An 11,422-nucleotide genomic window follows, 5' to 3' on the forward strand; every position below is an offset into this window, starting at 1 on the left:
CAGGAAGGATGGGACTTCCCTTGACACTTGCAACGTCAGCTAAGTCGGTAATGAGTGGATTTCAGACTAGTGGGATCCACTCCATCCATCCAGCTTCCCAAACTGGTCATGTTGGCAACCTTCAGTCTCGAAAGACTATGGTATCGCGCTCTGAAAGGTGGTTCTGGAACAGTGTCTAGTGTGGCTGAAAAGGCCGATTCGGGAGTGACAATCCCTTCCACACTGGGAGCAAGTGCAGTCTGTCCCTGGCCTGTCTCCCTGGCTATGGGCCTTCCTTCTTTGCCTCTTAGCCTCAGACTGTTGGCCAAGTGTCTCTTCAAACTGGGAAAGGCCATGCTGCACAGCCTGCCTCCACGGGGGCCGCTCAGAGGCCAGGGTTTCCCACCTGTTGAGGTCCACTCCTAAGGCCTTCAGATCCCTCTTGCAGATGTCCTTGTATCGCAGCTGTGGTCTACCTGTAGGGCGCTTTCCTTGCACGAGTTCTCCATAGAGGAGATCCTTTGGGATCCGGCCATCATCCATTCTCACAACATGACCGAGCCAACGCAGGCAATGCAGGCAAACTGGTCAACACACTAGGAAACCCACAAACACCTTGTTTGTCCCCCTGTACCTAGTACTCAAAGGAAAACTAGCCCTAAGCATGGAGGTTCCAGCTATCATGACTGCTAGCCTAAAAGCAACCCTGGTGGATCAGGCCAAAAAGGGCCCATCTAGCAACCAGAGCCAGGCATGAAAGCGTGGCTGGGAAGGGGGTGAAGCCAGCTGGCCAACCACGGTTGGGGGCACAGAGTCAATTATAGATAGCCACCATGAGCTGTACCTTTGGATGACCTGTATTGACAAGCACCAGTCTCCACTTGGGTTTGTACAGATCTGGGACTTGAACCCAAAACTCTGAAACAAAGATCTGGCCAACTGCAAGCCACTGATATCTCCATTTTACAGATGAAGATCACTGAGGTCAAATGAGAGATGTGATTGACAGAAGGTCGGCCACAGAGCTCCCTTTTTGACTGCAGTTTTAAGGACCTTTTTGAGCCCCACAACCTATTAGCCTTAAGCTGAAGGACTAACAGGGCACTGGATTTAGGCTTCCACAGCCTCCCCTCCACTCACCAATGCCGGGAGACACCACCCGCTCGTAGTGGTAAGGGTTCACGCAGACACTGTCGTACTTGAGGTCAAAGGCAAACTGGCAGAACTTGATGTGCTTCAGCTCGTTCTTGTGCAAGTCGGGCCAGCGCCAGAGCCGGGCGTAGATCACGTGGGGGAAGCCTTTGCGCCCTGCCACCTGCCAGGGATAGCAATAGGAGAAGTTAGCGCTGGACAAGAGAGTGAAGGTGACATGGCAAAAGCAGCGTTTAAAGTAGTTCTCAGTCATGCAGGCGGTAGGACGGGTCATCTAGTAGATACCTGGTATTGCGAGTAGAATCTCTGTTTTCTCTTTCATTTTTAATCACGTTTCTAGTCCTTAGAACTGCAAAGCAGGCTGAAGCAATACAGATTAAGCAGCTTGGTTTAATGGTTTATATTTACATTACAGCTCTCTAATGGGATGATGGGGTAATCTAATGGGGTAGATGGGACTCGCCAGCCTGGGAAGGCAGCTCATCTGAGAGAAGGAAAACTCTGATCCCAAACCTCCACTGCCTTGTGGCTACATCCAGTTATGGTAAAGGCTTCAGGAGTCAACCTCGAGGCAAAATCCGGAGCCGGAGTCCCTGAGGCAGTTCGTGGCTGAACACAGTCACGTTCTGGCAACTCCTGCGACGCCGCTGGAACCAACCGTATTGGCCTCTGCCTTTCCATTGGACCATTTCAGCGACGTGGAGAGGGGGGATTTGCTGCATGGGTAACAGCCTATCCTCCATACCTACTTTACCCAGGCTTCGCGCACTGGAGAGGACACTCTGTTCCAGAACCACCATTCAGAGCGTGACACCATAGTCTTCCGAGACTGAAGGATGCCAACAAGAACAGCTCTCTTCCAAGATGGAACCAGTGGTGTACCTTGGGGTGGGAAAGGGGGGCAAATGCCCCAGGCACTACGCCTGTGTCTTCGGTACCTCTCAGGTGATGGTTCCCCCCCCATCCAGGTACAACCTAGACCCACTGATTTAGCAAAGGTTGACCTACCACTTGCCTTAGAGCTAGATACACTGTGTGTTTCTTTTTCTTTTTTTTACAGCAGCGTGACTTATGCAAACAAACTCATATCGACACTAACAGCACAAGAGCAACATAAACATATACAAAAAGAGAAATGTAGGTCTGTGGGGAGCCCCCATTTTCCATCCAGGAGGGTCCCAGGTTCAATCTCTGCAGCTTATCCACTTAAAAGGATGTCAGGTAAGAGATAACAGAAGGACCCGTCTCTACCTGCAGATCATGGAGGTGCTTCCGGCTGGAGTAGCAGATGCTGACCCGAATGGACCACAGTTCCGGTATACACAGTTGGCAACCTCCAGTCTCGAAAGACTCTGGTATCGCGCTCTGGATGGTGGTTCTGGCACAGCGTCTAGTGTGGCTGAAAAGGCCGATTCGGGAGTGACAATCCCTTCCACACTGGGAGCAAGTGCAGTCTGTCCCTGGTCTGTCTCCCTGGCTGTGGGCCTTCCTTCTTTGCCAGCCTCAGACTGTTGGCAAAGTGTCTCTTCAAACTGGGAAAGGCCATGCTGCACTGCCTGCCTCCAAGCGGGCCGCTCAGAGGCCAGGGTTTCCCACCTGTTGAGGTCCACTCCTAAGGCCTTCAGATCCCTCTTGCAGATGTCCTTGTATCGGTATACACAGATTCGGCCCATTCACGAGGCCAACTGAGACCGTCGTCTCAGGCAGCAGATTGATAGGGGACACCCCCCCTCTACCCCCACTTGCTTCCACTGAGAGGAGCATATCCTAGCATGTTAAGAAACTGGGAGGGGGGAGAGGGGGATTGGGCATGTCTCAATGGAAGCCTTGCTCACAGAATCACCCTGGAGCATACGCAGAGTGCATTCTCCCCAAGTGAAAAACCCTGGCTTGGGGAGGGGATCTTGGCAGCGGGAGAGAAAAAGCTTTGGAAATCAGAGTATTGCCGAAGAAGAAAGACCAAGAAATGCAAAGGTGGGGTCCCCCATCCTGGCCAGGTTCCTCTCACTCCACCGCTCACATTTTGGGCAGAAAGTGCCATCAACCCCCCTCCCCAAATTCATGCGTTGCCCGTCAAACACATCCCCGGGCATTGGAACAAAATATCTTGGCAGAGAAGAGGCTTTCTCCTTTCCCCTCCCAACTCTGTCCACTTGGCCAGGAGCTCAGCAACCCTGCCCTGAAGCTCTGGATGGCCGCATCCAACCCACCCACCCCCAGCCCCTGCACTTTTGCCACCTGAGCTGTCGCCCACCCACTCCCCGGACCATCTCCACCTCACACGCTTCCCCTAAGGAGGGAAGGATCCAGACTCCTTTTGCCACTCAGCGCAAGAGGTTGAAGACCGCCTCTCATCCGTCCGCTGGCTAGCGGGAAGGGGATTGGGGAGGGGGGATACACAGAGGTTGCACTCATATTTTCCCCCTAAGGCTTTTGGCTGCCTCTGAATCCAGACATAACAACCCCCCCCTCCCACTCCCCGCGGCTCCAAGAACCAGACAGTGACTCATCCTCCTGGCAGTCGGGTGGGGGGGGGGGGAGAGAAAAATGAGAGATTAGTGCAGGGAGGGGAGAGGAAAGAAAATGGGTGATTGGGGTCACAGGACTGCCTGCCCTGACCTCAAAACCTAGAGCATGAGCAGACAGAATGAAAAACAGGCCCTGAACGTCCCCCCCAGTATGAATGCCCCCCCCCCCGTATTTCAAGGCTCTTGCAAAGGACAGATGGATTGATCTCCTCGGCTTAATCAAACGCCCAAAAAATAGGATTATAGACACAGCGAGGTCTCCTTTGCCCGCCAGACTTGTCATGGGGTACAGGATGCGAAAGAGGGGAGAGGGATCTGGAAAAGAAGGAACAGCTCTGGTTAAGATGGGGGCTGTTACCCCAGAGTTAGAAGAGGTCTTCCGGCTCTAACACAGAAGGGAATGCCTCTTCTAAGGCAAGGTGTTGTCTCTGCAATGCAGGAAGCAAAGCCTGACTTGGACACACAATTAAATAAACTCCGATTTCCTTAATCAAGTTTATCTCAGTGCAAAGAGGGTCACGGATCCCTCTATGGACAGATCAAGGGGTCCCAGCTCTTGAAGAGCAGTAGAGGCAAAAGACATGGGCAAGCATTGCAATCCCCCCCCCCCAGGCCAATTCAAGTTTTAGGCATGTAAGGTTCTGGGTCACACAGCATTCCGCTTCAGGTTATGAACAAAAGCAATTATCTGGAGGAAGAGGTTCAGCCTCCCATGTAGAAGTCAATCACCCCACAAATAGCTGACCCAGGTCAGGGCACAGGTAGACGCCCACCACGCCAGCACCAAAATTTGCAAGGGTCACATGGCAAGCTCAACCCCCTAAGACAGAACTGGGCATCCCTTTGCATCATCTGACATTATTCGTTGCTTTCAAAGCCACAGGTTCTTTGCCGGGCTGAGATGGAAAGATGGCCTAGCAGGTAGACACACTTCCCCTCCCCCCCCACGGTTACCTGCAAGCGGCCATCAAGCGTGCGCTGAATAGTGACGCATTTGCTGGGGTGGGCGCCGTTGGTGGTGATGGCGGTGATGAGCGAGTCCAACTCGTCCTTCTTCTCCTTCAGCTTCTTCACCAGGCTCTCAATGGCGCGCTTGGCGAAAGACTCGTTCTCCCCGCCCTGCCGGTGGCACATCAGACTGTGGACAATGCTCAGGCAGGCGTCGCTACTGCTGGGTTGGTTCAGGGACATGGCGAGAGCAGCGCTACCCTGTCGGGGAGACAAATATACGCGGGCATAGGGAGGCTGCCAAACAGAGTCAAGCGCTCGGGCCGTCTACCCCAGCGTCGTCGGACCCTGGCGGGCAGCTTCTCTCCGTGGTTTCAGGCAAGGGGCTTTCCCAGCCCTACCTGAAGATACTTGCCAGGGATCAAACCTGCATGAAAGGCAGGGTTCTAGAATGGAGCTACAGCTCTTCCACTAAAAGCACAGTTCCTTCTCTCTGGTCTTAAAGGCGTCGCAGGATTCGAACCGGGCGCTCTCACACCCAAAATGAGAATGTTGTGGGCAGCACAGAAGTTAAAACAACCCCCCCCCCACACACACACACACTAAATTTTACCATAAAGTCTAGAAACTTGTCTGGTTGCATCCAAAGAAAATCCTATACATGCTGACCTGGGAGTAAGTCCCATTGATTTCAATGGAACTTACTTCCAAGTAGACATGTCCAGAATCGCACTTTGAAGCTGGTCGAATTTAATGTTACTTGATTGAAATTATTGATTTTACCCCACTGTTAGGGAGAAGCTCAGGACGGCTGCCAGAGTTCATGATACAGCTCGATCAAATCTATAGCAATGCACAGTTTTAAGATAAGGCAGGATAAAATTCAAAACAAGCGGCCCATTAAGTAACAAACTGAAACCAGAGAGGACACAATTAATGGGGTGAGGAGGACGAATTTGTCTCGTCGATTCCAACAACGCTCAGTCAGGATGTAAATTTTCTGGGCTATAACCCACTTTCAGTTCAAAACATAACAGCGCCAGATATTCTTTGGATGCTGAATTCCGAGCTCAGCTCATTCCTCTCTTGGGCAGAGTGAACAAAAAAATGTGCAGAGCCCTGATTTTCGGGGGAGAATATGAGCATCAATGTGCCCTGTGCCATAACTGGAGGTCCCCACGTGGAAGACACTCTCTTTTATCCCTGGCAATCCTCACATTTGTTAGTCTGTTTCAAAACATGCCTGAACCCCACTTTCCCCCTACACTCAGAGGCAAAACAGCCGACTGATCGAAAACATCAGCACAAAAACATCTGGAAAAATACAAGACAAACATACACCAAACGCCTTAAAACAGCAGCTAAATCCACAATTAAACAACACAACGGAGAGAAATGTCTCGGCGTCGGCCTCGTTCCAAACACAACTCTTGTTGCCTTCCTCAGACGGTGACAGGAGAGTAAGAGAAGGGCCATAAGAACATCAGAACAGCCCCACTGGATCAGGCCATAGGCCCATCTAGTCCAGCTTCCTGGATCTCACAGCGGCCCACCAAATGCCCCAGGGAGCACACCAGATAACAAGAGACCTCATCCTGGTGCCCTCCCTTGCATCTGGCCTTCTGACATAGCCCATTTCTAAAATCAGGAGGTTGCGCATACACATCATGGCTTGTAACCTATAATGGATTTTTCCTCCAGAAACTTGTCCAATCCCCTTTTAAAGGCATCCAGGCCAGATGCCGCCACCACATCCTGTGGCAAGGAGTTCCACAAACCAACCACACGCTGAGTAAAGAAATATTTTCTCTTGTCTTTTCTAACTCTCAGGCCTCCAAATGGGAAGGACTTATGGAACGGTGGAGCGGTCACTGAAAAGACCCTGCGTGGTACGGACACCCACCATGCAGGACACAAGCACCCCAAGCAGGCGTTGGGTAAGAGGTGAAACGAACAAGCAGGCAGTCCTTAAGGTACCCAGATCCCTCTGCCCATGGTGGTTTTGATGTGGTGGCCACATGCTCGGATGTCCCCGGTTGGCGTGAGTCAGAGAGGCCTACCGTGTTCTGAAAGTGGTGGGGAAGGATGCTCAGGTGGTGGGGAAGCCCATCAATCCCCTCTTCCCAAAATGGGGCTGGGGGGGGCTAGCTATGCATTGTGGAAAGTCCGAGGTTGTCTCCTCTCTTATTTTGGAAGGGGCAGTGACTGGGGCCAGAGGAAGGGTACAATATGGAGATTCTCTCTTCTCTATTTCAAATGGCAAGACCCCAGGGACTCCTAAGGGGGCACACAGGTGACAGCGATGAGTACCCAAGTCTTGGAGGAGGGCAACTTTGCCAAGTGAGGGTTGGCGGAGCAAGGGGGTCTTCTGGACCCCCTTCTTTAAACGGCAGGAGGTGATGAAAACCCGCACAATAAAATCCAGGGCTGCAGGCCTGGAGAGGAAGCAGTGCCTAGTGCTTCAAAGTAGATTAAAAAGTGGAGGCCCACAATGGGGATTTCCTGGTGTTTTCTTCAGCCCTGGTGGGAAGCCGAGGGAGATCTGGTCTCCTGGGACAAGCATGGGCAGGACTCCTGGGTTCCAGGAAGGAAAAGGTCTCTTGCCGGGAGTGGGAAGGCAGGGAAGGGAGGTTGGGCAGAAGGGGAGGGGGGTGAAGGAGAGCCCATCAGGACACCTGGGTTCTCTCTTTGGGTAAAGGGCTGGAGATGCACACAGGTTTGTGCGCAGCCAGCCAGAGAGGTGTGTGAGGCAGGGAGAAAGGCAGCTGTGGGGGTGGGGGGGGGGAGACAGAGATCCTGACTTGTAGGAGAGAAACTCTCTCCACCCCACCCCAGAAGAAAAGGGTGGGGTGCCACCCACTCACCTGCTAGCAGCCTCCCCTCCCAGGGGTGCAAGGGGGGCTGCGATGGGGTGCAATCATGTCCTGCAGACCTTCGTGCAGGGAGATCCAGGCAGGCTGGCCCCTCCTTGTGCAATCAGAGCGAAAGACGGGAGGAGGCTTGGCGCAGACTAAACACAGCCCCGTCAGACAATCGCCTGCCTGCTAGCTAGTTATGCTGTCAACCACACCGCCTGGGGGAGAAGCAGGCAGCCAGGGGAGGCGCAGAGGATTCTCAGAGCGGATCAGCCTTTCCTTTCCCTTCCCATTGGCAAGGGAGGCCCTTTGGGGGGGGCAGCAGCGCCGCAGGCAGAAATCCAACAGGCACAGCTTCCTTCACCACCAACCACCGGGAAAGCTGCACCAGTCAGGTTCTGGTCTTCTGCATCCCTGGCCAAAGAGGACCAAACCCGTTGAACTTCCGCCTGCCACAGTCGACACTGGAAAAAACAACAACACAAGGAATCTGTATCATGAGGGTCACAGCAGCAGTTGAGGCCCCGGGCCAGATTAATGCACCACGTGGCATAAATAAGGGCATCCGTATGCCCCAAAGACTATTGAGGAGGTTGCCCGGCGCACCTCTTTGTGCTCAGAGATGCGTTCTAAAAAGAATAGTCTTTATTCCACGTTTTTAATCCCTTCTTCCCTCCAAGGACCCGACTCTTAGCTTCACAACAACTTTGCAAGGGAGTTCAGAGCAAGAGATAGACTGGACCAAAGAATGAAGGGGGATTTGAACCCGGGTTCCCTGGGCCCGATTCAGCAGGACTTCCCTGGGCCCGATTCAGCCCCGGCCTTCCCGGAACCCTGGGCCCGGTTCCCTGGGCCCGATTCAGCCCCGGCCTTCCCGGCACCCTGGAGTTGCAGGGAGTGGGATTGCTCCATGTTGCCGCCGCACTGGGTGTGATCAGATTAAACAGGGATTGAGCCCTTCTGCAGTCAGCCCAGATCACCGACTCCTGGAGGAGACACCAAAAAAAAATGCCCCAAATCTATGAAAGGTAATTTTTTAATTTTCCCAAGATCGGGACCCGCTTCAACCGGCCTGCAGAGATATTGTACAACCACACAGGCAAGAGCTGGAGCAGGAGGCAGTGCCTTTAATCCTCATACTCTCATGTTATTGTTATGTTGGTCTCTGCCTGGCCCGGCCCATCTCTGACTCACAGGCAGGCGAGACAGGCAGGCAGAGTGTAGAGGGCTCAGCAGACACAACAGGAAAAACACACACACACACACATTTAAATCTCTTGCAATCTTGGGACACTGCAGGCAGCAGCAGCTGGCTGGCCCCGCTCCTTCCTTCTTGCTCACAGCACCCCCTCCCTGGGACACTTCTCAGCCCCCCCCCATATACACTGAGATTGGGACTCAAACAATAAGATTAAAAAGTCCTGGGGTGTGTGTGTGTGAACCAAGAAACTCCCCAGATAGAATCTTAGTAGACAGTTCACAACCTCTTAGTTGCATTGTAATTTTTCAGCACTTCATAAAAGTTGTTGGGTGACTTAAGTTTCTAGTCCTTCGCAGCTACCCCCCTCCCTTCCAAAAAACAACTGTAAGCCCTTTGGGAACAGGGAACTTTTTTTTCTTTTTTTGGTACTGATGTCCTAGCTTGCACAAATGCTTCCTTTGCTGCCTCCCACAAGGTTGAGAAACACTGATGTAAATAGAGCTCCATGAAACTCATCACACCTTGTGGCAGGGAGTTCCGTGGACTAACATTCTAGCTGGCACAAAGGCTTCCATTGTCACCGCCTCCCCCTTGGGGAATCTCGGGCCAAATGGGGATAACCCCAGTCACAGTATTAGGAGAATGCGACAGGAACAGTCCCAGTTTAAAGAAGGGGGCACCTGGGCATGGCGGCATCCAAAGGCAAGCTGGACAAACTCTGAAAGTATGTGTCTATTGGGGGGGAGGGGGTAAGGCTGCAAGCCTAGCTCCGTTTTCCTGGGAGTAAGCTCCATTGACTATAATGGGACTTACTTCTGAGTAGACAAGCATAGGATTGGGCTTTTGGTTAAACGCAGCAGGCATTTCAGGTGGAGACAAAATCTAGGGCTGGGCTGCATCCAATGGGGGGGAGAGGAAGAACCCAACTGAGCAGGTACTCACCCAGAGAGGCGCTGCTGCCCCTCTTCCAGCCGCCCGCCTCCCCTTTGCAACTTGCCGGCTACAGCTGACAATGAAAGAAGCCTCTTGGGGTGCACTGCTGCCTCTCCAAGCCCCGGCCAATGGGAACAGCAGGTTCATTCGAGCTGGGCAGTGCCTCTCTGCCAGGCTCAAGGGGCTCAGCCTTTCTTGGCAGGCAGTCACTTCAGATCTCAGGGGCTGGGCTTGGAAACTTGACATGCTAACAGAGAAAAGCCTGGGCTCAGTGCAGCCATCACAGCTGCCCACCTTTCTTGGGGTCATCCTAGACTGCAAGCCTCTTGGGGGCAGAGCCTTGTCTTTTAAAGGGAGTTCTCCCTAGCACAAGGGGGAACTCTCTGGAAAAGACAGGTCTCTCCCTCTGGAGGCTTGCAATTTAATGTAACTCAGTGTGTTCAACCATCTTCTAGATTGCAAGCCTTTTGGGGCAGAGCCCTGTCTTTACCAGAGTTCTCCCTGTGCTATGGAGAACTCTTCCTAGAACTCTCTGGAAAAGACAAGTCTCTGCCCCCAAAGGCTTGCAATTTAATGCAACTCAACGTGTGCAATGACTAACATACACTTAATAGCCCATTATTCTTACCAGTAGTAGTATTCAGCCCTCCAGAGCTAGGAAGGGGAAGGCAATAAACACCACTACCCCAGTAGACTTGTGCAGATTCTAGTTGTGGTCCCTCAACCATAGCAGAGGCTAACAGTTGCTCTTCAGGCAGTAGCACAGGCTGAGATTCAAACAACCCTTTTCAACTTTGTGTTGCTGCCAAAAATACCGGTTTTTTGCAAGCCCCCCTCATGCAGGAATGGCGTTCCTGGTAAGGTGTGCATCATGGAGCTCGGTAATCCAGAAATGCAGTGATGGCAACATTTCTGAGCATCTAGACATGGCATGGCGGTACCACACAGCTGAAGAAGAGGTCTGGGTCAGTTGGGTAATGAGCACCCAGTTGGGGCTTCACATTGCACCTTCCTCCCCAATGGCCTCTTTTTGGAAGGTCTGCTCAGTTGCATCTTGCTCACCGGTGCACCACCCTCCCCCAGCTGGGCCAGGCCAATGCCATGCGGTCATTGCAGGCAGGGGGGAAACCGCCACTTCTCCTTTGAACCCAATGGCCAAGATAGCCCAGAACACAGCTTCCACCCCTCGGAAAACTGCAAGGAACTATGAACCAGATTCTGGACAGTTGGCATTTTGCTGTCTGGCACCACTAGAAAGAAGCCAGAAGGCTCAATCAACACTCTTGTTCCCAGTAAACTGAAAATGCTCTAGATTTTGCTGTGGAAATTGACAAAACTGTGTAAATATCCTAAAAACCATCCATGAATTTGGGGCGTTTTCGGCTTATTTATCCCTGTTTCCCTCCTGGTCCTTTGTTGCTTCCCAAGTCCTTTCTAAAGCTCTGAGTTGCAAGAATACTACCAGGTGATGCAGCTCTGCAAAAAAAACACTCAGCTTGAGCTGCTGTAGGAAGGAGTCCCATCAAGTCTCCTAACTCAAGATCTCCCATTTCTGGACCCATTCCCTTCTCAAGGACCTTAAGTGGCTCACCCTCCCCCCCCAAGTAAAGCACTGTCCTTTATGCAGATTTGTTTTAAAATAGAGAGATTCGGACGGAAAGGAGGTTGGCATTCCTTTAGCTTCACCAGCCATGTTGGACAATATTGCAGTCTAGTCCACTTCTTCAACCCCGTGTGTCCTCCTTTGTATGACTCGTGGGAAACACAGCATCCCTGGCCTCCTTTGCAGGTGGGCACGCCAAAGGGGAGAGGAAGAGGAAAAAGAC

At 52.3% G+C, this 11,422-nt stretch overlaps 1 protein-coding gene across 1 annotated transcript in view; it reads right to left on the minus strand.

Moving 5' to 3' along the window:
- The window catches only part of LOC136635263 (mothers against decapentaplegic homolog 4-like), a 13,536-nt gene extending 5,983 nt beyond the window's left edge, over positions 1–7,553 (minus strand). The window contains exons 1-3 of the mRNA XM_066610416.1: positions 7,472–7,553; positions 4,614–4,868; positions 1,120–1,294 (exon numbers count right to left, since the gene is read on the minus strand). Coding sequence (XP_066466513.1) covers positions 1,120–1,294; positions 4,614–4,850 — 412 coding nt within the window. The 5' untranslated portion in view covers positions 4,851–4,868; positions 7,472–7,553. The remainder of the gene's footprint in view (positions 1–1,119; positions 1,295–4,613; positions 4,869–7,471) is intronic.
- Between the last annotated feature and the right edge of the window lie 3,869 nt (positions 7,554–11,422).

This window comes from Tiliqua scincoides, chromosome 15, assembly GCF_035046505.1.
Source record: "Tiliqua scincoides isolate rTilSci1 chromosome 15, rTilSci1.hap2, whole genome shotgun sequence".
In the NCBI taxonomy this organism is placed as follows: domain Eukaryota; kingdom Metazoa; phylum Chordata; class Lepidosauria; order Squamata; family Scincidae; genus Tiliqua; species Tiliqua scincoides.